Genomic DNA, 24,962 nt, shown 5'->3' with positions numbered 1-24,962 from the left:
CTTTAAATGGACTGGCATACAACTCAGGTCCCACAATCCAGTTATGAGGCTTACCAGACTGGTTTAAACTGTCAAACTGAACACTGAGACACAGACGGGTGACACGTTAAAGTAAAAACCTGAATGCTTGACCCCTACAGTGAGGGGGGTCCGGGTTGCCGTTATGCTGTGGGGGGCATTTTCCTGGCATGGTTTGGGTCCATTTGTCCCCTTAGAGAGAGGGGTCACTGCAGATCAATACAAAGTTATTCTGAGTGATCACCTTTATCCTATGATGAGACAGGTCTATCCTGACGGGGGGCGGTCTCTTCCAGGATGACAATGCCCCCCATCCACAGCACACGAGGGGTCACTGGATGGTCTGATGAGGATGAACATGATGTAAATCACATGTTATGGCCTTCACAGTCACCAGATCTCAACCCAGTTGAAGACCTATGGGAGGGTTTTGGACCAACGTGTTAGCCAGCGCTCTCCGCCACCATCATCAAAACACCAGATGAGGGACTATCTTCTGGAAGAAAAGCCTCCATCCCTCCAGTAGAGTTCAGACACTCCTAGACTCTATCAGAAGGAGCAGGGAAGCTGTTCTGGAGGCTCGTGGTGGACCTGACTAAGACACTTTATGTTGGTTTTTCCTTCACTTTGTCACCCGCCTGTGTACAGGTAGTCTAGAGCAGTGGTTCTCAACCTTTTTGGGGTCCTGGACCCCCTGCGTATTTTTGATCTACCCTGAGGACCCCTCCAACTGATCTTGGGGGAGGGGGGTTGCAATTTGATAGAAACAGTAGAAACTGCATTTTAAATTGCATTATAGCATTTATTCACTCTTTGGGGCAAAAATAAGAGCTTTCAGTTGTAACTTAGATATAGTTAACAAAACAGAATTCTTATGCAGTAACTTTCAGATATATGTAACAACACAGAATATGTATTCAGTAACTTTCAGATATATGTAACAAAACAGAGTATGTATTCAGTAACTTTCAGATATATGTAACAAAACAGAATATGTATTCAGTAACTTTCAGATATATGTAACAACACAGAATTCTTATGCAGTAACTTTCAGATATATGTAACAAAACAGAATATGTATTCAGTAACTTTCAGATATATGTAACAAAACAGAATATGTATTCAGTAACTTTCAGATATATGTAACAACAGAATATGTATTTGTAACTTTCAGATATATGTAACAAAACAGAATATGTATTCAGTAACTTTCAGATATATGCAACAACAGAAATTTTATGCAGTAACTTTTAACAATGCAAACGGGAGCGAGATCTCTTATTAAAATACAACAAATTACACTTGTGAAACAGATGTAATTAGAGAAAAAAGTCCTGTTACCCTTTATAGTTTAGGTAGATAAAGGTCTCAGTCACATTTGAGTAAAATAATCCTATTTCTATAAATGTCACAGGATCTTTTTTTAAAAGATATTTTATTTTCACGGACCCCTTGCAATTACACCACGGACCACTAGGGGTCCGCGGACCCCCGGTTGAGAAACACTGGTCTAGAGGGCCAAAATATCTTTTGATGATATTTATCTATGTTAGCTTGACTTACAATAGAAAATAAAAGGTTCGATGGCTCGGTGACACATTGGCAGGCGTGCCCAGTATGTGAAACAAAAGGTTTGGTCCATGTTAGGGGATCATGTCGCTTCTTTGGGTTTTGTTTTGGCTTCCCACCTTTCGGAACTGTAATTTGGCATTTCAGCGTTACAGTGTTGAAAGGAAGCTTTATACAATGTTGACTGGGGTTTTTGGGGTTACTTCCAAAACTACATAATACCACCAGTGTGGCTTCATTCCACCCCCAGACGGTTCCACTGGAAATGTGTTTGTTTTCCCCAGTGTGGCGACATCGGACGCTGCGAGGCAAAGGAGGAACTTCCCATAAGTTCATCACTCAGACGGTAAAGTCCAGTTACAGGAGTTCCTCCTGAGGACAATGTGACTCAACATCTCGTAATGCCCCCATTTTGTAATGTCTAGACTGTCCTGCCACACACGCAGAGCGCCCTCTAGCGGACACGTTAACAAACAAAAAAAATCATCTTTTTGTGCTGAGCTATTTTTAAATTAAAATCGCCCAAAATAAACGTTGCTTCGTCGAGGCAGTTGCCTTATACCGGAGCAGCTGGAGTGAGAACAGAAGGGGGGGGGTCTTAATAAAAGGGCCTGCGTGGTGGTGTAAATACAGAATAGGCTGCAGCGTACAGATCTAAGTTGCACAAAGTATTTATGAGCAGAGATGTGTTTCTGGCAGCATTTAATTTCCTTCAACAACAACAAAAAGACCCTAATGTGACTCGGGGGTGCATACGAGTAAGAAATCCCGTTGTGTCAGCCCAAGGTTTTGGTGCAAAGCTGAACTGCGGACTGTGTCCAGCAGGGGGCGTCCGCTCCACAGCGGCTCACCGAGGAGCTCGCTTTTTTGTCTCGCTGAGCCGAGCGCCACGGAAATCCCGCGCGGAGAGAGAGAGACGCCTCACACGTGTTTTACTGCACCAGCGTCCCCCCCAGCTCGCGTCCGGGCGTGCGGTGAGTTGGTCACACGTGTTTTGTTTCTGAGGGGGACTGACAGACCAGCTCCCCGTCTCTCTCTCTCTCTCTCTGGGTCTGAGACGCTGTTTCTCAGTCTCGATTTTCTAGATTCAGGCCCTACTCGTGTTAAATTGGCCCGTCATAAATAAATAAATAGATAGATAGATAGATAGATAGATAGATAGATAGATAGATAGATAGATAGATAGATAGATAGATAGATAGATAGATAGATAGATAGATAGATAGATAGATAGATAGAGACACTAAACCGAGTGTCGCTGTTAATAGAGGAAACTACCCCTATGAGGACATAACGATGGGAACTGGAAACGTCCCTGGCACATTATTCCCATTTGTTCAGCATTTATTTCACCTAACCAAAAGATTTATTTTATTTTATTTTACTTGTCCATTCACTCTCCGTGCAAGGCATGAGATCTGACATTATTCTCTGCCATGCCGTCCCACACTTTAATGTGGGTGTATTTTCACTTTTCAAAGCAAAGCACGTCATGTACCGTCATTACTATTGATGTAATATAACTCCAAGCGGTGACCGCGTTCCCTGTACGCCGCCATTTTGCTTTTTGTGGACCTCAGCTTTCCCGCGCGTCATCACTCATCCACGTGACCAAGGGTCCTCACAACTTGTCGTAGTTTCGCAACAGTTTGAAATGAAGAGGGACGGCGGCTACAACGGACTCGCGCCTTTATTCTCCACTTTCATTTAATGCCGAGGGCGTAGACTTGTGCTGTGTATCTGGTTAACGACACAAGAGTTTTGCTCTAAAATGCATTGTGTACGAATAAATGTTCAACTATATTTGGGAAATAAGAAATTCCACCAGTTCTGCCAGTAAAAAAAAACAAACTAATCACGCTTCCTGTAGCTCCCTCAAACTGAAATACTCCAAAAGTTGTGAATATTTACAGAAACGCTTTAAATACTCAAGGACGGCCACTCTTGGCAAGGGTACCTCATTTACATATAACTCAACGCTGATGTGATGTTTCCATACTCGTCTGAGGACTTTAGCTGCCCATCTGCCAACAGGTCCTCTCTCTCTGGGCAGCATCATCAGTTTCCCCTGGCCTGGGGAAACGGCACTGTATTGATGCTCCACGTCACGAGCGCCTGAGCAGGAGGAGGACAAATGGAATTCATATTGGCTTATAGAGAAAAACGCAGATTATTGAATATATTCTAGCGAATTCGGGGGGTAACCACAAGAAGTGCCGCGGCCGGGACGCGCACCCGTATCGCCCGCACCGCGGGAGACATCGCTAACCGGTAGACTAAAGGGTCAGACCCGCCAGCGTGTCTGCTTATCGATGCACGTTACAATATCTTCTATGAAAGTGAAGATCGTTGTGGTTAAAGGAAGGTAGGAAAAAGCCAAGTTTCTAACCTTGAAAGGCCTCTCCAGGGAAGTTCCGACACTGGGCATTGGCTCCCACCACCAGAATCAGAACAAGCCCTGTTGGATATATCCTCATCCTTGTAAATATATAAAAGACAGAACAAAAAAAAGGTTACCAGCGACCTAAATTATGAATAACATTTCTAAAATCTAGACATATGGATATCTTTTAATAAATCACATGACAACAGCAAATGCACTGTCCTACTTGCAGTATAAATTTACAAATTACTTTACTATTAGTGCAGAATGGTGCGTTTTTGGCCGGGGGGGGCGATTGAACGGGAGGGGGGGCTGCCCAGGGCGCCATACCGGCTAGAACCGCCACTGCAGCAAGAGCCGCTAGAGGGCACGTGTGTAAGGTTAAATAAATCAGCTGCCGCTGCACTGAGAAGTCTGTGTCCGTCTAATTAATGTCGTAATTTGAAGTGTAAACTGGAGTAATAATCAAGAGGACACAGCAAAGTGGCGACGAGGATGTTGGTGTTCTTCACTCGGTCGGAAGGGGGATTCTGAGCCGGGCTGTTGTTGTGCCATGTTTTCTGCCGCGATTCTCGAAGCTAACAGGCTAGCTAGCTAGCTAAACCGTCGGGAGGACGATACAACGTGGCAATGAAAACGACGGCATCGTGAGTACAGTCAAGCTAAGGGGCAGCACCGTGGCCCAGGGGTTAGCACTGCTGCCTCACAGCAAGAATGTCCTGGTTTCCAACCCCGGGCCGTTAGTGTTGGTAAATTAGGGTGTACCGCTTTAAGAGCAAGATGTGGGGTCGGACTCTGATTGGTTGGTAGGGAGGGGCGAATGAGGAAGTTGTTGTTGTGTGGCGCGAACGGTAGTGGGAGCTCCGCGCAAGTGAAAGGAAATGTTATCACTAAGAACTGTGATATATTGGAGCTATGTCAACGTTTTGTGCAACTGTGAAGAAGGATTAAATGTGTTTCCAGAGAGAGAAGACGGTGTCCTCGCCATTTTCAGACGAAGTGAACTACTGAACTGTGTTGGGTTGTACTCCGGAGTTTAGCTAGCTAGCTAGCACCAGGCAGTGACGGACAGCGCCAGCGAACTTCGGCCCTGGATCCCAAATACATTCGGTTCCCCTGTAGCTTCCGGCGAAGGTAGTCAGAAGACGGAGACAGGACAAGTAACACCGTTCCAGGTCCTTTCTGTGTGAGGTTTGCATGTTCTTCTGTTCTTTCCCTCTCTGCCGGGTGCTCCGGTTTCCTCCCACCATCAGTAACATATGTGAGGGTTGATACTCCTGTCAGTGCCCTTGACCAAAGCAATAGCAGCACTGGAGTTGGTCCCTGGCTGCTGCATTGCTCCTCGCTACACAGCTAAGATGGGTTAAATGCAGAGGATGAATTTCCCCACGGGGATTAATAAAGTATATCTTAATCTTAACCTGACCTGTTACAAATGACAGTAACTTGCTAATAAGGACAGAATGACAGGGATAATGAGTTGCATTGGACCCTATGATGAGAATGCAGGACAGGGGAGCTCCTACACAGAATGTTTTGATTATTTTTACCAAGCAAACGGCATTGGAAGAGAAAAGGTTGTGCCATCATAAGGGGCCAAAGACATTAAATTTGCTGCGTTGTGCTGTCCAGCCAGAAAACCCCATGATCAAAAGCTACGACACTATAGTGGGTGGCTATCTTAGCAGCCCACTTCTCACCAAAGCCCTTGGTAACTGCTGAGTGTTTTTGCTTCCATAAGAGAAACCAAGATGGAGGATTGTCTGTAGTGTTTGTAGCTGCACTAAAGAAGGTAGCAGACCACTGTGAATTCAATGATGTGCTAAACGACGGCATCAGACAGACTCGTGTCCGGGCTGAGGAGCAAAGTGGCTTGGAAACACCTGCTAACAGAAAATGCATTTACCTTGGAGAAAGCTATTGGAAATAAGTGTGTCCATAGAATTAGCTAGCAAGGAGGCTCATCAGTTCAGTACAATTGGAAAACTGCACAAGGTCTCCACTGAAGTAAAGGGAGCTCAGAGCAAATGTTATCGATATGACAAAATAGTACATTTTGCAGCAGAGTGTAGGCGTAAGGACCCAGATTGCAAGAAATGTGGCATAAAGGGGCACATTGAACACGCTTGCAAAAAGTAAGGGAGTTGAGAAAAAACCCGAACGCTACAACAAAAAGCCGAAGCACAGGTTCAAAAGAGACATTCTGTACATAGTGTGCAGCAAAGCCTCACTACAGCTGTGCACAGCAGCTCATCAGATGAGGCAACAGTGTATGGATAGTTGGTTTCTCCACTCCTGGATGGACAACCAATGTGCATGGAAACTGACAGGGTCAGCAATCTCCATTGTGTCTGTTGTAGTTTACAAAAAACCTTACAGCACCTTCCATTACAGCCATCCAGTCTCATCCTGAAAACTTACACTGGTGAGCCAGTGCCAACAAAATGGTTCACTGATCTCACAGTTCAGGTTAATGGTCAAACAGCTAAGGTAACAATGTGCGTGGTTAAAGTAAACTTTCCATCTCTGGTAGGCCGCTCGTGGCTTGAGGAAATCATATTGGACTTGCATGCAATTCGCATGTTTTGCAAAGGTGACACATGTCTGACAACTGTCCTGAACAAACATTCTGAGATGTTTGAAGAAGAACTAGCAAACATGAGGGAAATAACAGTCAAATTGAAAATTAAGCCTGATAGCAGACCAAAGTTAAAGCAGACCTGGAATCCTTGATCAGGAGTGGGGTGCTGGAACATGTCAGCGAGAGTGACTGGGTCACTTTGATTGTAGCAGTCATAAAAAAAGTTGACTGCGAGGATCTGTGGGGATTTCAAAGTCACCATAAACCTAGTGCTGGAGGCTGAGCAATATCCATTTGCTCACATTGATGGCCTGTACACTGGCTTGGCTGGAGGAAAAAATTGCAGTCAGACTGACCTCAACCAAGCCTACCTCCAAATGCATGTCAATGAGAAGTCAAGCGAGCTGCTCATGATAATCACTCACAAAGGCCTCTACAGGTACTGCAGACTACAAAAAATTACTACAAAAACTCAAAATTAGAAGTTTTGTGCCTATCTCGGCATGAGTGTTTATTTAAATACAACTGTGCTTTAGCTGCTGCAAAAGCAGCGTATCTCTCTCGCTTAATCAATATCAATAAACATAATCCCAGATTTCTCTTCGACACTGTTGCTAAATTTACTAAAAAGCAGCCATCTGTTAGCTGTTTACCATTCATGGATCATATGTTTTTAGACTTTTTTTGCAATAAGATTGATGAGAACATAAAAGAAATTAGTTCTTCAACTCCAGCTACTCCTGCAGATCCTGCCTTACCAAATTCATATCTATACAATGGTCCCTGTTATTACAGCTTTTGGGACTATCTCTCTTGATACTTTGACTAAGCCCGTATCAGCTTCTAAACCAACTACTTGCCTACTTAACCTTTTATGAGCAAAACTTTTTAAAGACCTCTGGGCCTTTCCTGGGACCTAAAATGCTAAACATTGTTAATTTATCACTTCCTACTGGCACGCTTCCCAGCAGTTTTAAGACAGCTGTGGTCAAACCTCTACTTAAGAAACCACATCTCGATCCAGGGTCTCTTAATAACTATCTTCCAGTCTCTAATCTTCCGTTCTTTTCTAAAGTACTAGAGAGAGTTGTGTATCAACAACGTTCGACCCATATAGAAGAAAACTATCTATAAGAACCTTTTCAGTTGGTTTTCAGGGCCCGTCACTCCACTGAAGCTGCTCTGACCAGAGTGGTGAATGATCTTATAGTAGCTATGGACTCTGATTCCACCTCTGTGCCTCTACTGCTGGACCTCAGTGCAGCCTTTGACACCACTGATCACTGTATACTATTAGATAGATAAATTGCAATTTTGGTATCTCTGGCTTAGCTCTCTCTTGGCTTAAGTCCTGCTTATCTGGAAGAAGACATTGTGTCTGCTATATTAATCTACTACTACTACTACTACTTTCGGCTGCTCTTGTTAGGGGTCACCACAGTGGATCATCCGTTTCCATCTCTTCCTGTCCTCTGCATCTTCCTCTGTCACACCAGCCACCTGCATGTCCTCCCTCACCACATCCATAAACCTCCTCTTTGGCCTTCCTCTTTTCCTCTTCAATGGCAGCTCCATATTCAGCATCCTTTTCCCAATATACCCAGCACCTCTGCTCCACACATGCCCAAGCCATCTCAAGCTTGCCTCTCTTGTTTTATCTCCAAACCGTCCAGCCTGAGCAGTCTGCTATAATATTACATCAAAATTCTCTGACGTTAAATATGGCATAATTCATGGCTCAGTTCTTGGCCCTCTACTTTTCTCTATATTTCACATCTTAGCCAAATTATACACAGTCATGGAATAAAGTTCAATTGCTATGCGGATGCTACTCAGCTGTATATGCCTATAAGAGCTGATGATTGTACCCAAATTACTAACTTTGAGGTCTGCTTGGCTGCTGTGAAAATTTGGATGTCACTAAATTTCCTGCTATTAAATTCGGATAAAACTGAGATGCTTGTCATTGGCCCTGCCAGACACAGACACCAATTTGATCATGTAACTATAACAATCGACAACTCTGGGATTTCACAAAGTGTGGCAGTCAACAATCTTGGTGTTACGTTTGATCCCAGTCTTTACTTTGACAAGCACATTAAAGAAATCACCAACACTGCCTTTTTTTACTTATGTAACAGCTAAAATTTGATCTTTCCTGTCTATAACTGACACAGACTCTAATACATGGATTTGTTTCATCCAGACTTGATTACTGTAATGTTCTGTTTTCAGGTCTGCCACATACCAGTACTAAAAGCCTTCAGAAGCTTCAGAATGCTGCTGCTAGAATCCTGACCAAAAGTAGAAAATTTGACCATATTATACCAATTCTTGCCTCCCTTCGTTGACTTCTTAGCCATGTTCGATCAGACTTCAAGGTGCTTCTGCTGAATTATAAAATCCTAAATGGGCTTGCCCCATCATACCTGTCTGATCTCCTTAAACCGTACATTCCATCTCGAGCTCTCGGCTCTCAAAATACAGGGCTCCTGTATGTACCCTAATTTCAAAAGAAGTCAGCTGGTGGCAGGGCCTTTTCCTATCGGGCCCTGTTCTTGTGGAATGACCTGCCTGCTGCCGTCAGACAATCAGAGTCTGTTGAGTCCTTTAAATCCAAACTTAAAACTCATCTTTTTGCTTTAACCTACAATTAAAAAGGCCCAACAGCGGCTCCACCCCCCCTCCCCCCGACACTTAAAAGGGCAAGTCTCCCCATTCCAGCCCTTACCACCTTCTACAGGGGCACCGTTGAAAGCATTGTAACCGACGGTCTCACTTCCTGGTTCGGTAACTGCAAAGCGACCAAACACCAGCTGAACAGGATAGTGAAGACAGATAGCAAGATCATTTGTGCCCCTCTCCCCTTCCTGTTGGACATTTACCATCAACGCTGTGTTCGCAGAGCCTCCAGCGTCATTAAGGATCCCCACCATCCTTCTCACAACCTGTTTTCCCCTCCTTCCATCTGGGAGGAGGAACAGGAGCATCTGTGCTAAATCCAGCAGAATGCTAAATAGCTTCTACCCACAAGCAGTCAGGATCATTAACAAACTGTGTCCCCCCCGCGGTCATGCCTCCCCCCACCCAACATCTAACCCCCACCCCCATCAGTGCTGGTCACTCGCTGACAGACACCAGCTGTCAACATTGAACTGAAATTGCACTTGAATGGACTGTGTTGTTAACTGTTTGTGCTTTTTTTGTTTTGTTCTCTCTGCTTTTATGTTTTCAGTGGTGTCGTTTTTTAATCTTTGCTGTTGCACTGCCGTGGGCTGGGTGAGATAGCATTTCCTTTTTGTTTGTTTTTTTTTATGTACGCAGATGCATAATGGAAAATGACAGACTGAATCTTGAATCTTGAATTAGTCCCCTTTAAAGGGAATACTTGACAACCTGTTCTGCCGATGAGATTATAGAGTGTTGATTATTGCAAACTGTTCTTCTCTCACATGTCTTTTCTCTCTCTTAATGACGTCTTCGTCCTTCTCTTCTGTGTATGTGAATGTTGAGATGTGAGTCTCCGCTGTGTGCACGCGTAGTCTGTCCTCTTCCCTGGTCTTCATGGTGATGGTGGCCGCCATCTGGACACTGCTCGGCATCCCCACGTCACTTTTTTTTTGTATATCTTATAAAACCATATAATTTGTTATCCAGTTTCAATGTTATATCCTTCCCTCACTATGATGTGTGACTAATGTGAGTCTCCCCTGTGTGCATGTGTAGTCTGTCCTCCTGTCGGGTCTACATGGTGACGGCGGTCGCGTGGCTCAGGTCCTGGGCTGTTCCGGTAACATCTGGACACTGCTTGGCATCCTCCTGATCATATTCTTCATTATAATTCTGTTATCCTCTTTCAATGTTGTGTTGTGTAAATTGTGTAAACACGACATCCATTGCACGTCTGTCCGTCTTGGGGGAGAGAGGTCCCTCCTCTGTTGCTCTCCCTGAGGTTTCTCCCTGTTTCTTCTCCCCGTTAAAGGGTTTCTTTCTGGGGAGTTGTTCCATATCCGATACGAGGGTCTAAGGACAGGATGTTGTATTGCTGTAAAGCTCACTGAGACAAATTTGTCATTTGTGATGGGCTGTACAAATAAAACTGACTTGGCTACCCGGCTCTCTTCCAGCATGCAGTGGATCAGATATTGAGTGGACTATCTGGAGTCCAGTGCTATTTGGATGACGTTCTTGTCACCGGGAAGACAGAGGAAGAGCGTCTGCCCCACTGCAGCGACTTGGAAGAGTATGGATTCGTAGTCTGGGGATTCGAGTGTGAGTTTTTCCAGCCTTTCAGTTTAGTATTTGAGACGCGTGATCGATTCCGAGGGCTGGCACAAAGCTCCATCCGAGGTCAAGGCGGTCGTGGAAGCGCCTGCGCTTTGAAAAATGAGGCAACTATGCTCATATCTTGGGCTCTTCAACTATTACGGAAGGCTGATCCAGAACCTGTCTTCTGTGCTTAAGCCACTTCACCGGCTGCTGTGTCACAACAGAGTCTGGAAATGGACAGATCAGTGTGAGAATGCACTTGTTCAGGTAACAACGGCATTGTCTGAGCCTGACGTCCTGACACATTTTGCCCTTACAACTTGCCTGTGACGCTTCTCCTTATGGGGTGAGGGCAATTGTTTTTCTCACATTATGCCCAGTGGTGAGGGATGACCAATGGCGTTCACTTCACGCACACTCAGCAGAGTCCGGGAGGCGGGCAGCTTCTAGAGAGATGGGGAGGCGGAGACCGATCAACTTCTCCACAGAGAGAACGTTATGGAGAAGCATTATGAGACTTACACCAAGATAAAACTCCTTGAATGCCTTGCAGATAACAATCCGGACCGGACATTTACTGGAGGCGTCATCGTGCTTCTCTACTCACATGGGCAGGCAGGTATTGGTTGATTTGGTCTGAGCCGAGGGCGGGCAGGGGTGTAGGGGTTGGTGTCTATGGGGGGGGGGAGGGGGGAGTGAATGAAAGAATGATTTAGTGCAAGAAAGGAAGAAGGGGAATCGACTCTGCAGACACCTGCAGCTCTCATCGATGAAGACGTCCAGCTCAGGTAGGCACCCTCTCTGGATTCCTGTAGGACTGCGTCTGGTGAATTTAAGAACGGGACACTCGAGTTAATGCTTTTCTTCGACAAGTGGTCAGGTTGCACGGTGCGCCACGAGGGGAGGTAATGGTTGGTGATTTGATGCCGAGTGTCTACCAGTGATCGAGTTATCAGACAGGGGTTCAGCGCTCAGGCGTTTAGTCTCAGTGATGACTGTAAGTCCCATTACGCCTGCAGGGAAAACAGCGGTGAAGTAATGAGGACCGCTTGGCAGGTGGATTGGGATGATGGGGCCCCATCCACCGTGGAAGTCGTTTTAAAGAGTGTGTTTATATCGGCTTTAGCTGTTGTCACGCGTATAATACATGCATGTCTGAAGTAGTCCAGTTGTTTCTCTACACTCAAAAGATATTTAACCCGTGAGAAAAATGTCATAGCTTACACTGGAGCCGTGTGACCCAACCGGATGGAAAATTTACACGTAATTGAAATACATAAGCTTTAATTTATGGGCTTAAATATTTTTTTTTGTTTTTAAGAAGTGGATCCAATTTTTTTTTACCGGTACAGGCCTGGTATCATCTGGGTGCTGCTGCTTTTTAGTTTTTTTTGGGGGTGGGGGGGGTCAACTCTCCCCCATGGGATTATGTATAATATTCTATATCGAGACATTTTTGTCTCTCCGGACGTGAACACTCCCGCCGCGCCGGTGTCGGTTATGAGCCAAAAGGCCATCTCGGTCCCCCGAGTTCTGCTTCATTCGATCCCGCCCCGCCCTGCTGCTCGGAGCCGGGTACAGTAGGTCCATTTATACCGCCAACAAAGCTAATCGCTGGGTCACTAGTGTACTGTTACCCAGCCTGACGAGGGGCAAAATGGAGGGTGTGCGTCTGTGTGTGGGTAAAGACACAGGCCCTTTATGTCGTCTGAGTTCATCATCCTCCTCCTCGTCCACCCGATCTCTCTTGTATTCGTCTGGAAAGGCCCGAACGGCGTCGAGCGGCAGAGAAAAGACTCTGCGTGATCTGTTCTCAACCTGAAATGTGATGACTTCCCCTACAGGGACCCCACTATTAGAAAAAGTCAAACGTTTTTGTTCATATTTCCATGGAAGCGGTGCACCACTAGGGTGCTAAGCTTGTCTCAGAGTCATTTTTGACCCTAAGGCGTGTCTGGGTCGTGTGACCCTATACAAACGAGTGGCGTCCACGGATTAAATGCAGAGGGAAACCCAGATAGTCACACAGCTTGTGATGAACGACAGGTTGTTTCTTCGTTGCGAAATAGATTTGGGGTTTAAAATTCAATTAAGTTGCTTTAATTTAGAGGTGGGCGGCACGGTGGCGCAGTGGTTGGCGCGGTCGCCTCACAGCAAGAAGGTCCTGGGTTCGAGCCCCGGGGTGGTCCAACCTTGGGGGTCGTCCCGGGTCGTCCTCTGTGTGGAGTTTGCATGTTCTGCCCGTGTCTGCGTGGGTTTCCTCCGGGTGCTCCGGTTTCCTCCCACAGTCCAAAGACATGTAGGTCAGGTGGATCAGCTGGACTACATTGTCCCTAGGTATGAATGTGTGTGTGTGTGATGGCCTGGCAGCCTGTCCAGGGTGTCTCCCCACCTGCTGTCCAATGACTGCTGGGACAGGCTCCAGCATCCCTGCAACCCTGAGAGCAGGATGAGTGGTTCGGATAATGGATGGATGGATGGATGGATGGATGGATGGATGGATGGATGGATGGATGGATGGATGGATAATGCAGAGGTTTAGTGAAGGCGGGTCATAACTGACCCTTAAGACAGGGGGCAGTATACAGAACATGTGGACAACACAAGGGTTAATAGGTATCAGGTGCAGTCACACTCCCTTTTTTCCAAAAAACACTTGCTGTAAGGGACCCCCCCCCCCAAATGACCTCACTCTCCTATTGGCTTTATCTCCCTTTCCCACACAGAAAGGAGAAGGAGGGGTTAAGAAAAGAAGTGGGGTGTGATTAGAGCAGAACGAAGGTGGAGAAGTGGCATCGTCGCGTCTCCAGCTGTGGGCTCGTGATGAGGGAAAAGGACCCTGTGCTGTGCAGTAGCTGAAGAATAAGCCAGATACAGTCCACCCATCCACTCTCCCTGCACACTTAGTCCAGTTCCGGGTGGCAGGGGGGGTCTGGGGTCTATCCCAGCATGCACTGGGCAGAAGGCAGGGAGACACCCTACACAGGCCACCGGTCCATCGCAGGACCCACAGCCACTCACTCAGCATTGACACCTACAGGCAATTTCTAAACTTACCTGGGCTGGAATTTACAGGCTAATGTTCTCTAACGTCATTTGTTACTTTATTCATCGTAACTTTTCTACTGAAAAAGACGTTGAGTCAGCTTTTGGCCTTTCCTCTTGAAGAGTCCCCGTAGTTAAGCTTCTCTCGGCCAATCTTGTCTTCTGACACTCATGATGTCGCCAGACACACTCATTTGCATACAGCCAATCAGATCAAATTATGAAAACGTGAAACCACGCCCCTTCCTGTCAACTCTCGCTTGTACTGGTCACTCAAAGCTCAGCTCATGAATATTAACGATATTGGCCACGCCCTCAGTTTTTGAGCGTTTAGAATAGTTATGGTAAAGGTTGTTGAGACGGTTTAGAATAGTTACGGTAAAGGTTATTGAGACGGTTTAGAATAGTTACGGTAAAGGTTATTGAGACGGTTTAGAATAGTTACGGTAAAGGTTATTGAGACGGTTTAGAATAGTTATTTAGAATAGTTACGGTAAAGGTTATTGAGACAGTTTAGAATAGTTACGGTAAAGGTTATTGAGACGGTTTAGAATAGTTATGGTAAAGGTTATTGGGACGGTTTAGAATATTTATGGTAAAGGTTATTGAGACAGTTTAGAATAGTTATGGTAAAGGTTATTGAGACGGTTTAGAATAGTTATGGTAAAAGTTATTGAGACGGTTTAGAATAGTTATGGTAAAGGTTATTGAGACGGTCTAGAATAGTTATGGTAAAGGTTATTGAGACAGTCTAGAATAGTTATGGTAAAGGTTATTGAGACGGTTTAGAATAGTTATGGTAAAGGTTATTGAGACATTTTAGAATAGTTATGGTAAAGGTTATTGAGACAGTTTAGAATAGTTACGGTAAAGGTTATTGAGACAGTTTAGAATAGTTAGGGTGAAGGTTATTGAGACGGTTTAGAATAGTTAGGGTAAAGGTTATTGAGACGGTTTAGAATAGTTACGGTAAAGGTTATTGAGACAGTTTAGAATAGTTACGGTAAAGGTTATTGAGACGGTTTAGAATAGTTACGGTAAAGGTTATTGAGACGGTTTAGAATAGTTAGGGTAAAGGTTATTGAGACGGTTTAGAATAGTTAGGGTAAAGGTTATTGAGACGGTTTAGAATAGTTAGGGTAAAGGTTATTGAGACGGTTTAGAATAGTTAGGGTAAAGGTTATTGAGACGGTTTAGAATAGTTACGGTAAAGGTTATTGAGACGGTTTAGAATAGTTACGGTAAAGGTTATTGAGACGGTTTAGGATAGTTAGGGTAAAGGTTATTGAGACGGTTTAGAATAGTTACGGTAAAGGTTATTGAGACGGTTTAGAATAGTTACGGTAAAGGCTATTGAGACGGTTTAGAATAGTTAGGGTAAAGGTTATTGAGACGGTTTAGAATAGTTAGGGTAAAGGTTATTGAGACGGTTTAGAATAGTTACGGTAAAGGTTATTGGGACGGTTTAGAATAGTTACGGTAAAGGTTATTGAGACGGTTTAGAATAGTTACGGTAAAGGTTATTGAGACGGTTTAGAATAGTTATGGTAAAGGTTATTGAGACGGTTTAGAATAGTTACGGTAAAGGTTATTGAGACGGTTTAGAATAGTTACGGTAAAGGTTATTGAGACATTTTAGAATAGTTATGGTAAAGGTTATTGAGACGGTTTAGAATAGTTATGGTAAAGGTTATTGAGACGGTTTAGAATAGTTACGGTAAAGGTTATTGAGACGGTTTAGAATAGTTACGGTAAAGGTTATTGAGACGGTTTAGAATAGTTACGGTAAAGGTTATTGAGACGGTTTAGAATAGTTACGGTAAAGGTTATTGAGACGGTTTAGAATAGTTACGGTAAAGGTTATTGAGACGGTTTAGAATAGTTACGGTAAAGGTTATTGAGACGGTTTAGAATAGTTACGGTAAAGGTTATTGAGACGGTTTAGAATAGTTACGGTAAAAGTTATTGAGACGGTTTAGAATAGTTACGGTAAAGGTTATTGAGACGGTTTAGAATAGTTACGGTAAAGGTTATTGAGACGGTTTAGAATAGTTATGGTAAAGGTTATTGAGACGGTTTAGAATAGTTATGGTAAAGGTTATTGAGACGGTTTAGAATAGTTACGGTAAAGGTTATTGAGACATTTTAGAATAGTTATGGTAAAGGTTATTGAGACGGTTTAGAATAGTTACGGTAAAGGTTATTGAGACATTTTAGAATAGTTATGGTAAAGGTTATTGAGACGGTTTAGAATAGTTATGGTAAAGGTTATTGAGACGGTTTAGAATAGTTACGGTAAAGGTTATTGAGACGGTTTAGAATAGTTATGGTAAAGGTTATTGAGACGGTTTAGAATAGTTACGGTAAAGGTTATTGAGACGGTTTAGAATAGTTACGGTAAAGGTTATTGAGACGGTTTAGAATAGTTACGGTAAAGGTTATTGAGACGGTTTAGAATAGTTACGGTAAAAGTTATTGAGACGGTTTAGAATAGTTATGGTAAAGGTTATTGAGACGGTTTAGAATAGTTATGGTAAAGGTTATTGAGACGGTTTAGAGTAGTTATGGTAAAGGTTATTGAGACGGTTTAGAGTAGTTATGGTAAAGGTTATTGAGACGGTTTAGAATAGTTACGGTAAAGGTTATTGAGACGGTTTAGAATAGTTACGGTAAAGGTATAAAACCACAATATTGAACGTTTTCAAATAGAAAAACTCTAGCTGAATGTTTTATTCAAGGGTTTCGGACTTGAACAGTTAAATCTGATGAATGATTTCAGTCCGACTTGACCACGCACGTCACTGGACTGTGGGAGGAAACCCCTGCACACAGGGGAAGAGCTTACCAACGCCACATAGATGGGTGGGAATCAAACCTAAGACCTTCTTGCGGCGGGGGGGGGGGGGGCTGAGCTTCTAGATATGAAGCTACCGCACTGCCCGGAGCCAGACTGGAAGTCTGCAAATACAACAACAACAAAAGGAGTCAAACAAGTTTTATGAATTGTAGTTTTTACCACCAGGCGGTCAGAATAATGAACAGTAGGGGCCTTGCATAACTTCCAGTGACATATTAATGTGTGGGATTTCTTATTTCTCATTTGTTGGTTTTGTTGTTATTTATTATTCCCTCATATATATATATATATATATATACTTGTTATCATTTGGAAGTCCAGAAGGCCTGCCGCCAGTCAGCGTGTCCAGCGGGGGGGAAGCGTCTTTACTGAACTCGACAAGAGACGGGCAGCTTCCTCTCGGAGAGATGGCCCGCCGCGGCGACAGGGTCAGGTAGGTCACGAGGAGCCGGGACGGCCCAGGACACGAGTGTTTCCCCCAGTCTGACAAAGAACCAAGAGAACGGAGAACCCTTACCCCCCTGTCTTTCTGCCCCAGTCTACCTGCCAAGCTGATAAACGGAGGGGTAGCCGGGTTCGTCGGCGTCACCTGCGTGTTCCCCATCGACCTGGCCAAGACCCGGCTGCAGAACCAGAAGACCGGCCCGGTGCTCTACACGTCAATGTGGGGAGAATTTAAGATTGTAAAGTAGAAATGCATGCAACTCATAAACGTGCAGTTTCTTCTTCTATGTTTTTACAGTAACCGCAGTAGAGACTTGGATTTGACTGGACATTCGCTGGTATGAGCCAGTAAACCTGTCCACTCCTCATGCAGGTCTGACTGCCTGATCAAAACCGTCCGCTCTGAGGGCTGCTTCGGCATGTACAGAGGTACCTCCTGCTTCGCCCGTGTGGGATCGTGGCGTTAATTGTTAATACCTACTCTGTGTTTTCTCATGTACGCCCACTTCCTCCAGGCGCGGCGGTGAACTTGGCCCTCGTCACGCCGGAGAAAGCCGTCAAGCTGGCTGCTAACGACCTGTTCAGACGTCTCCTGCCCAGGGACGGGTGAGTTAATGGAGGGACAGGGCTCACGCTTGACTCCTCCGTCATTTGCTGCCCCGTCCGCTCATCTGCACCGCTTCTTATTCAATTATCTTCCCGCTCGACTCGTCTGGAGGGCGTGCGGTGCGTCGCGCCGCACACGGGGGAAACCTGCCGGGGGTCACTACCCCGAACCCGGGACGAGTGCCACGCAACATGCAGAACAGCTTGTATTCACTTTATTTTAGGTTTGGATCGTCTGCCAGCGACGTCGCTGGCGGCTTGTGATGTGGCCGCTGATGGAGCGCTGTCCCCGCTACACACCGTGTGTGTGTGTGTGCAGATGTGGTTGTTTCCCTTTAAAAACACAACTGAAGATGTTCTGGTTTGGAAAAGGGGCGGCACGGCGGCGCAGTGGGTAGCGCGGTGGCCTCACAGCGAGAAGGTCCCGGGTTCGAGCCCCCGGGGTAGCCCGACCTTGGGGGTCGTCCCGGGTCGTCCTCTGTGGTTTCCTCCCACAGTCCGAAGACATGTAGGTCAGGTGACTCGGCCAGACTAAACTGTCCCTGTGTGTGTGTGTGTGTGTGTGTGTGTGTGTGTGTGTGTGTGTGTGTGTGTGTGTGTGTGTGTGTGTGTGTGTGTGTGTGTGTGTGTGTGTGTGTCGGCCCTGTGTGACGGCCCGGCAGCCTGTCCAGGGTGTCTCCCCACCTGCCGCCCAATGACTGCTGGGACAGGGGGCTCCTGAGAGCAGGACAAGCGGTCTGGATGCATGGAGGCTTTTCTGTATTGGCTGTTGCTTCCCACACCTCCACCCTCCACTCCACCCTCTGTTAGAATCAGGGGGGTGGGGGTGGGGGGGGACACCAAACCAGCGCCGGCAGCGGAACACAGCTAATCCTTATCTTCGGCTTAAAAACACACTCCCTCAAAAGCCTCCCGCGTCTTTAAACGTCCGCGCTCCCATGGCGACCAATTAAAGCTGCTGAATTATTGACCAATCTGTGCTAAGTGGTGGATTATTATTCCAGTGTGTGTGTGTGTGTGTGAGTGTGCACACACACACACACAGACCGGTGTGGCCAGGACAGTCGTGAGCAAGGTCAGCCAGGAGGAGGGAAAAGCAGTGAACGATGTTATATTGACCTCCACAAGAGCCGAGAGCCGGGACCTGATGTGTGCTGGATGTCCGTCTCCTTCCTCCCCACAGGCACAAGCCGGGAGTTGTGGGAGAGATGCTGGCGGGCTGCGGGGCGGGCGTGTGTCAGGTAAGGTCCGGCTGGGCTTGATCACCCAGATAACACTCCCCCCGGCTCCACGCGGGGCCGGCGGACCACCGCCGATATGACGTGGTAGGCAATAGCCGCCCACCGGCTCGGCCATTAGCGTGGAGCGCCTCCGGTGGCAGGGTGATGATATATGTGTTAGTGCCTAATAGTGCCTAAGTGTTTGAGTGCCCTAAGTGCCGTGTCTTGCTGTGGCTCCCACGGTTCCTCCTTCCAAATGACTTGTGTGTGTGTGTGTGTGTGGGTAGAACTTGCCAAGAGGTTATCGGCTGGCGCCGTTTCAGCGTTGATCGTCGGCGGCTCACACGGGGTTTTTAAAAGGCTCCACGACAGACCCGTGAGCTCCGACTCCTCTGCACACTACTGTCAAACGGTGCAGCGTGGAGGTTTAGCTCAGTGACCCTAGAGACCGGCCCGGTCCCAGATGTGAGAATCCTGCAGCACCACCCCCCCCCAGAAATCAGGGAGAATATCCGCGGCCCACAAGGCCCCTGTTATGAGTCCTGCACCACGGCCTGTTTAGAAACGGCGTTTCTGGGTCATCAGCAGAGGAGGGTATTCATACCAAACCCACGCCGAGTCTCCGGGGGGGCAAATTAACGATTCATACCCGTATAACCCGGCGGCCCAGAAGCCACCAGTAAATACAGTGTGAATTTAGTGCAACGTAGGCCGCCTCCTCCGTGTCCCACAGGAGGCCCGCTTCGCTCCGGGTTCAAGTGCCACCGGACCCGTTTCCTGTTCCTTACACAGCCTTGAATTCAAGACAAGGAAGAAGAAGAAGAAGAAAAACTTTCACAGAATCAGAAATGTTCTGGAACTTCCACTTCAGTTCACATCATTTATGATATCATAATGTTACCGTATCATCAGCGTGCCGACAACCCGCCGCTCTTTCTTTCTGGACGCTGCAGCGGTCTCGCGATGTCGTTGTTTCCTACTTAAAAAAAAACCCACAAGAATGTAGGGAGCGAACGTCCCCGAAACCGACATTTCTGAGACGAGGAGCCCTGGGTGCAAAATCTCCCCGTTTCTGAGGTGTCGAGGTTTCCTCACGGGGGGCCCACAGGTCTGGACATGAGGCAGGGGCCGTTCCCCCAAGAGGCTGAGAAACACTGATCCATAGTAGATAAAAGGGGCCGGCACGCTGACCCGGTGGTCAGCAAGAAGGTCCTGGGTTCGAACCCCGGGGTTGTCCAACCTTGGGGGTCGTCCTCTGTGTGGAGTTTGCATGCTCTCCCCCGGCTGCTCCGGTTTCCCCCACCATCAAAAAGACATGCGTGTTAGGGTTATACTCCTGTCTGTTCCCCTGGGTAGGACGCTAAACTGCAACCGCAGGCTGCAGAGGGGTAGCACCTTACCTCAGCAAGGGAACCTTTAGCTAAGGACGACGTCTCTACTGATAGATCTGGTCCTCCTGCATGCCTGTATGGTACTCCCCATGGTGCCCAGTCCAGCCAACACACTGGGATAGGAGGAGGGAACTCTGATTTTAAATCCCCGGGCACAGCCTGCCCAGCTGTCAGTACCCGGGAAGGGTAAACCGTGGCGGCTCCGCTCAGTCAGCTCGGCAGCGGTTCTGGCAACCGGCAGCTCTGTTTGTCAACTGGGCAGCGGTTCTGGCAACCGGCAGCTCTGTTTGTCAACCGGGCAGCGGTTCTGGCAGAAAGCAGCAGGATTCCTCTGCGGCCTTCTCAGCTACGCCGTGCCGCCGAACAACAGGAAATCCTGCCAAGGGGGCGCTATAGAGCGCCAAATAGCGTCGTCATCTAGGGCAGCGTTTCCCAACCCGGTCCTCAAGGACCCCCTATCCTGCAGATGTTCTTTGCAACCCGGGATAGGTACTGACCTGTTTGTAGTTATTCAACCGATCAGCGATGAATTGTGTCAGCTGTTGCACACCTCGCATAATTAAGTGCTGCGAGATGATTGGTCGAGTCAGTACAAGCAGGGCTACCTGTGCAGGGTTACAATGAAAACCTGCAGGATAGGGGGTCCTTGAGGACCGGGTTGGGAAACGCTGATCCAGGGCGCAGCCTCACATTTGAATATGGAGATAGTGAGTATACTATCTTTGTATTAACTTGTGTTTTACCCGTTTCGGGTGAAGGCGTGTGTGGGTGGGTGTGCCCCTGACCGAGGCATGGCGAGACGAACTGGAGTTGGGCCCCCCGGTGCTGCACGGCGGCTGCCCACTGCTCCTAGACAAGCGCTCCCCAAAACTTCCCACGTCCTCATGTAGGACGGGAGGGCCACCATACACGAGACGGCAGCATGACCCCTCACACCTCCACAGCCACACATGTCATGTCCACATGGCCAGTACACGTGACTCGTATTCTGGTTTTGTCTGGAAGTCTTCTGGCCTTTATTTTTCACTAGAAGAACCCCGCTACAATGTAGCGGTTTGGTTCTCCACCCGTCTGAATCTCCCTCCTCTTCATCCTGCCAGCTAACCGCCTTCCCCCTGCCCCTAACCCCCCTCCCCCACTCCAACTCCCTCCCCCCCAAATGCTCAGAAGCATCTGAAATGCCGAGAAAAGTGGTTTTTTAGCCATTTTTAGAAAATGCATATTTTGCATAATTATGCATAATTATTATAATTATTTAAATTTTCTGCTATTTTCCTGGTCCTCTCTGCAACAATACCTACCACCTCCAAAAAAAAATGAGGATCATAAATGCATCTTTGCAAAAATGCATATATTTTGCATAATGCCAAAACATTTGTAAGTCCCAGAAATGTTTTTTTATATAGGTGAAAAAAATCAAAGATGCTCAGAATCACCTGAAATGCCGAGAAAAGTGGTTTTTATCCATTTTTAGAAAAATGCATATTTTGCATATTTATGCATAATTATGCATAATTTTCATATACTTTTCTGCTATTTTTTATAGGTGCCCCTGATCATCCCCAATAACCTCCAAAAAGAATCCAGGCCCCGAGTGCTTTAGTTTGGCCGTTTATAGACTCACACACAGACACACACAGACACACACCACACACACGTGGTGACAATACAGGAGTAGATCTAACTTGCCTCTTGCCTCCTAAGAAAAGAGAACAACGGCGTTAGCTGAGATTGTTGTGGTATTTCCTGTGTGCTCATGGCAACGCACTGTATCCAGGTCATCATCACCACGCCCATGGAGATGCTGAAGATCCAGCTGCAGGACGCAGGGAGGATAGGTGAGGCGGGGACACAAGTGCTCCAACTCGCACACGACAACCGCTGAGAATCGATAGCACTGTTTACACTGTGTGTGTGTGTGTGTGTGTGTGTGTGTGTGTGTGTGTGTGTGTGTCCAAAAGCAGAGGCTCAAAGAAGGCGGCTGTCCCGGCAAGATGAAGCGTCTCGCTGCCGTCCAGGAGAGACCAAGTCTCCCACCGCCACACAGATTACTGGGGAGTTACTGAGGACCAAGGGCATTTCGGGGCTCTACAGGGGCCTCGGAGCGACGCTGCTGAGGTACACCAAACGTACTGAACCCCAAAAACGACAATCTTAAAAAACCCCAAATATCTCCCAAATGGCACTGCACCATCAGAAAAATGGTTCATTAGTCTTTAAAATGTTTGTTTATTGGAAAACGAGATACTGGCAATGAAACAAGATCGTTTCTATACATACATACATACACACACACACACATATATATATACATATACATATATACATGCATATATATATACACACGTACATACATACATACATGCACACACACACATATATATATATACACACACACTCACACACATATATACATACATATATATATATATATATATATATATATACATACATACATATATACACACACACACACACACACACACACACACACACACACATATATATATGTGTATGTATGGGTGGCGCAGTGGTTAGCGCGGTCCACTCACAGCAAGAAAGTCCCGGGTTCGAGTCCCGGGGTAGTTCAACCTTGAGGGTCGTCCCAGGTCGTCCTCTGTGTGGAGTTTGCATGTTCTCCCCGTGTCTGCGTGGGTTTCCTCTGGGGGCTCCGGTTTCCTCCCACAGTCCAAAGACCTGTAGGTCAGGTGGATCGGCTGTACTGAATTGTCCCTAGGTGTGAATGTGAATGTGAGTGTGTGTCTGCCCTGTGATGGCCTGGCGGCCTGTCCAGGGTGTCTCCCTGCCTGCCACCCAGTGGCTGCTGGGATAGACTCCAGCACCCCCGCCACCCTGAGAGCAGGACAAGCGGTTCAGATAATGGATGGATGGATATATATATATAGTATATATTTACTATAACTGCTATATTTAGGCTACAAGTATAAATATATGTAGCCCTACACAGCCTACATACGTGTGTGTGCATGTGTGTGTGTTTTCAACACAACTAGCTTCACAAGTGCTACAGGAAAGCTATGTGTACTTTATATACTACCAGAAACATTATATATGGAGAGAGAAAAACCTCCAGTTGAGGTACAGCTGCGATATATGACCAGAAGATTATCATTATTATTAGTATTATTACTACGTCCTTGTCCTTGCGAGCGACAGCTTGAACGGTCAGGCAGTCCACAAATTTGGCAAGGATGGGAACAATAAATGGGAACCATAAATCAAACGCACCCTTCCAAACGTGGCCCGCTAGACTACCCGAGCGCAGCTTGTCAGCGGTGTAACAAATGTGACCGGTGAACCCGGCAGGCATCGGGTAGGCGAACCGTTCAAGGCAACTCGCGCCGGAGAAGGGTCCTCACCTTTCTCATTAGCGTTTAGTCCTCCGTTGTAGAATAACAGCGGATCCAGTCTGTCCGCCTCTCTTTCGAGGCCTCGAAATCGAATCAGTGTCGGAGTCCAGGCGTCGAGGTGGTTTGAAGCGCATCAGAACGCTGGCAGTACCTGCCAGCGCAGTAGGAAACAGCGGATTCGAGCAGAAAGTGGGTTTGACACGCGTCAGAATCACTCCCACTGCATTCAGGCCTATTTACATCCGATATAACGTGACTGGCGGCCTGTCCAGGGTGTCTCCTAACCTGCCGCACAATGACTGCTGGGATAGGCTCCAGCATCCCCGTGACCCTGAGAGCAGGGCAAGCGGTGTGGATGACGGATGGATGGATGGGTAACATAACTGACTGACTGGCGCTGCTTACGGAGCCCACGGGAAAAGTAGCCTACCAGATGTCCAGCAGCCACTCCCTGACGGAAACGGCTCTTCCCAGTGCGGCATTACTGCGCCTTTCAACCCAACGCGAACTCGCTTCCCTCGCGCGGGTTTGATCGCCGGCCTGAAAAAGGAACAAGCGAACTTCGTGCAACGTCACAGCGAGCGGCTCAGAGTACGCCGATGCTGCCCGAGAGTTTGTCAGACCTAGCAGAAGACACAGCTAATTCACAGTGATGGGAATTCCAGCTCTTTTGAGTGAGCCGGATTATTTGGCTCGGCTCAGCAATAAGAGCCAAATGACGTATGATAAATAACAACAAACGCTATTACACATGAGTACTGAACATTGTATTTATATTAAACTATGTTTTGTATGTTTTTGTTAACCCAGCCACTGAGGACGCACAAGCCAGGGCATTCTTAGCGCCGGTCCCAAGCCTGGATAAACATGGTGGGTAGCGTCAGGAAGGGTATCCAGCATTAAACCTTTACCAAATCAAATATGCGGATCATAAATCAGATTTCCATTCCGGATCGGTCAAGGCCCGGGTTACCAACGACGGCCACTGGTACTGTTGGCCAGCAGGGTGCCGGTGGAAACTATGCTACTGTTGGCCAGCAGGGTGTCAGTGGAAACTATGCTACTGTTGGCCAGCAGGGTGCTGGTGGAAACTATGCTACTGTTGGCCAGCAGGGTGCTGGTGGAAACTATGCTACTGTTGGCCAACAGGGTGCTGGTGGAAACTATGCTACTGTTGGCCAGCAGGGTGCTGGTGGAAACGATGCTAC

General features: G+C 46.8%; 1 protein-coding gene across 1 annotated transcript in view; it reads left to right on the top strand.

The window, feature by feature from the left end:
• Positions 1 to 17,129: 17,129 nt before the first annotated feature.
• The window catches only part of slc25a22b (solute carrier family 25 member 22b), a 28,211-nt gene continuing 20,378 nt past the window's right edge, over positions 17,130 to 24,962 (top strand). The window contains exons 1-7 of the mRNA XM_056278808.1: positions 17,130 to 17,155; positions 17,222 to 17,386; positions 17,540 to 17,595; positions 17,682 to 17,772; positions 18,956 to 19,013; positions 22,161 to 22,221; positions 22,348 to 22,501. Of these exons, the coding sequence (XP_056134783.1) occupies positions 17,130 to 17,155; positions 17,222 to 17,386; positions 17,540 to 17,595; positions 17,682 to 17,772; positions 18,956 to 19,013; positions 22,161 to 22,221; positions 22,348 to 22,501 (611 nt within the window). The remainder of the gene's footprint in view (positions 17,156 to 17,221; positions 17,387 to 17,539; positions 17,596 to 17,681; positions 17,773 to 18,955; positions 19,014 to 22,160; positions 22,222 to 22,347; positions 22,502 to 24,962) is intronic.

Source organism: Lampris incognitus, chromosome 4 (genome assembly GCF_029633865.1).
Source record: "Lampris incognitus isolate fLamInc1 chromosome 4, fLamInc1.hap2, whole genome shotgun sequence".
Classification (NCBI taxonomy): domain Eukaryota; kingdom Metazoa; phylum Chordata; class Actinopteri; order Lampriformes; family Lampridae; genus Lampris; species Lampris incognitus.
Note: the sequence above shows the minus strand (reverse complement) of the source record. Positions and strands in the feature narration are given on the sequence as shown.